Source organism: Mandrillus leucophaeus, unplaced genomic scaffold, assembly GCF_000951045.1.
Source record: "Mandrillus leucophaeus isolate KB7577 unplaced genomic scaffold, Mleu.le_1.0 Scaffold371, whole genome shotgun sequence".
In the NCBI taxonomy this organism is placed as follows: Eukaryota; Metazoa; Chordata; class Mammalia; order Primates; family Cercopithecidae; genus Mandrillus; species Mandrillus leucophaeus.
In genome coordinates, this window is record NW_012103932.1 from 882,251 (window position 1) to 885,309 (window position 3,059).

The 3,059-nt window shown below is 32.1% G+C and overlaps 1 protein-coding gene across 1 annotated transcript in view; it reads right to left on the bottom strand.

Annotated features, from left to right (window-relative positions):
• PTK2 (protein tyrosine kinase 2) overlaps positions 1 to 3,059 on the bottom strand; it is a 342,995-nt gene that overhangs the window by 113,857 nt on the left and 226,079 nt on the right. Inside the window, exon 20 of the mRNA XM_011990150.1 lies at positions 1,499 to 1,596. Coding sequence (XP_011845540.1) covers positions 1,499 to 1,596 — 98 coding nt within the window. The remainder of the gene's footprint in view (positions 1 to 1,498; positions 1,597 to 3,059) is intronic.

A 3,059-nucleotide genomic window follows, 5' to 3' on the forward strand; every position in this document is an offset into this window, starting at 1 on the left:
GATATATCTTATATATATTAGATATATAGCATATATATTATATATATGTTCGTTTACCATATTCGTTTGTTTACCAAAGAACGAATGACCACTGTTCTACTATATGCTTTTGTTGCAGCTAAATTTAGTTATGTAACTTCATTACTAATAATATATATAATATATAACACATATATTATATATATTATATATATATTTCCATGGAAAAACTCATATATGAATGTTCACAGAAACATTTCAATAGGCAAATATTATATATAACACATATATTATAGATATTATATATATATTTCCATGGAAAAACTCATATATGAATGTTCACAGAAACATTTCAATAGGCAAAAAGTAGAAACAACCAAAATATTCATCAACTGATGAATGGATAAACAAAAGGTGGTATATATCTATACAAAAGAGTATTATTTGGCAATAAAAAGGAATGAAGTACTGACAAATACTGCAACACGGATGAACCTTAAAAACATTATGCTAAGTGAAAGAAGCCAATAATAAAAAACCCATAGTTTCATTTATACAAAATGTCCAGAATATACAAATCTATAGAGACAGAAAGTGAATGAGTGGCTGCCAGAGGCTGGGGAAGGGCGGAATGGGAATTAACTACTAATGGGTATAAAGTTTCTGAGGTGAAGAAAATGTTCCAATTGACTGTGGGGATAGCTGCACAACTTTGTGAATACACTGAAAAGCACTGAATTGTATACTTTAAAAGAGTGAACTTCATAGTAAGCAAATGATACCTCCATCAAGCTATTATTAAAGCAATCTTTTTTTTTTCTTTTTTTTTGGGACGGAGTCTCGCTCCGTCACCCAGGCTGGAGTGCAGTGGCGCCATCTCCACTCACTGCAAGCTCCGCCACCTCCCGGGTTAATGCCATTCTCCTGCCTCAGCCTCCCTAGAAGCTGGGACTACAGGCGCCCGCCACTGCTCCCGGCTATTTTTTTTCTATTTTCAGTGGAGACTGGGTTTCACTGTGTTCGCCAGGATGGTCTCGATCTCCTGACCTCGTGATCCGCCCGCCTCAGCCTCCCAAAGTGCTGGGATTACAGGAGTGAACCACCGCGCCCAGCCTAAAGCAATCTTTTTTAAAATTTATTGATCTCTTTTGGAGGGTAAACTGGGGCAAATCAACGTTCCTTTCTCAAAAATGCGGGTAAACTAGGTATACTGACTGTTTCTGACTCTCGTCTGATTTGCTAATTCCATCCAAAGAACAGTCACCTATAAAAACTATTACCGATGACAAAGGCTGAAAGAGTAAAATGAATAAAAGGCCCAGCCTTGTAGGAGCTATTGTTGCCACTTTTTGGTTTCTGACTATGCCAAGTATAAGCTGACATTTATGAAGAGCTTTATAAAAGACACCTGTAAATATTAATACCTAGAAGAACTAAGGACTCATAAAGACAAACAAAAGCAATTTAAACTTAAATAGTCAAAATTAATCTAGTTGTTTGGTAGTCTTAAAAGACTTACTGGACTCATATAAATGCCTTGATGTACATCTCCAAATTGGCCTTCTCCAATACATCGTCCAAGTTCTATTCTTTCTCTTTGAATCTCATAATCCCTGGCTGTAAAACATAATTCACATATTAATACTTAAGTAAAATATTCCAAACGTAGAACTAACACTTGACATATTTCTTGATCATCCATAGTAAAAGTTTCATCTGTGGCACATCAATCTATGAAAATGCTTTAAACAGAGTGGAATTCTCTTAAACGATCTTTTCACAGGAATTCACGTAATTAGTTATGGTATTAGAAACTACTGAAACAATGAGTTCTACTAAAGGTAGATATTTTTCATGTAGTTCCTAGGAGTTTTTAAATTTCTGATTTATTTTATATCTATTTGATAGTTTTCTAAATAATTGCTCCAACTATTAAATTATATGCTTAATTATTAAGAACTATTAGTTTAGGTATTAATATATGAAGGCTATAAAAGCACAGTTATTTAAAGCAATTATTTTACAAATAACTACAGTTTGTAAATATGGAAGCAACATAAAATTATGTCATAAGTAAACTTTATGTTTTGAAAGTTTAAGAGTTTTCCACTTCATGACAATCCTAGCTCTATATTACTCATGGAGCTAAAAGAGTTTAAAGAGGTAGTTTCTCAAAACGAATTCAAAACTAGATGACTCAAGATCAAGGTAGGACATATCAACATCATAATCATAAATACTTTATACTTTGGAGACAATGCGCCTCAAATTAATGTATTATTATTGTAATTTATACAAAATAGATTATTCAGTAGGTTTTTGAGGCACATGTAAAGAAAATGCCCATTAGGAATGTAACAGATTCAATTATAACCCATTTAGCTACTTTGTATTTTGATTTATTTCAGGTAAGAAACTCATCTCCATAGGTTATCGCATATATATTCCAGTAGTGTAATCACCAATGAAATACACCAAGAGCCAAATATTTTTACATGTTCTCCCTGGTTTATCAAATTATAAATACAGAACATTCAACCCAAAATTTAGATAGTTATTTTCCTCTTTAAAATCACTTTAGCTAGTAGTTCCATTGATTTAACAGTATGAGTAAACCAATGACAAATAGTTTAAAAATAAGTTAACCAAAAACTGAAACATCCCATATCACTCCATAGGTTGCAATTGCAAGCAAATGCAGTTAATTTAAAGGAATCCTGTTACCTTCATCTATTCCATAGCTTTCTGTATTGCAATTAAGAGAGAAAAAAATTGAAGACCTTGCTTAGAAATAACTAATAGCAATTAGGTTAACAACACAAACTTGAAGAGAATATTTCAATAATAATTTTTAAAATATTTTAAGCACAAATATGAACTTAAAAGAACTAAATACAAGTAAAAACTAAGTATCTTCAAGTTAACTCAATGTTAGTTAAACAATGCTTTAAAGTTCCCATAACTTATTTTTGTGGGGTATGGATGAAATCCATGTTGGACATTTACTGCTCAAGTATAAATAATAAATATAAAAATAAAAACTGGAGTACCTGCAGGAACGTACAAGTGACTATATGGCT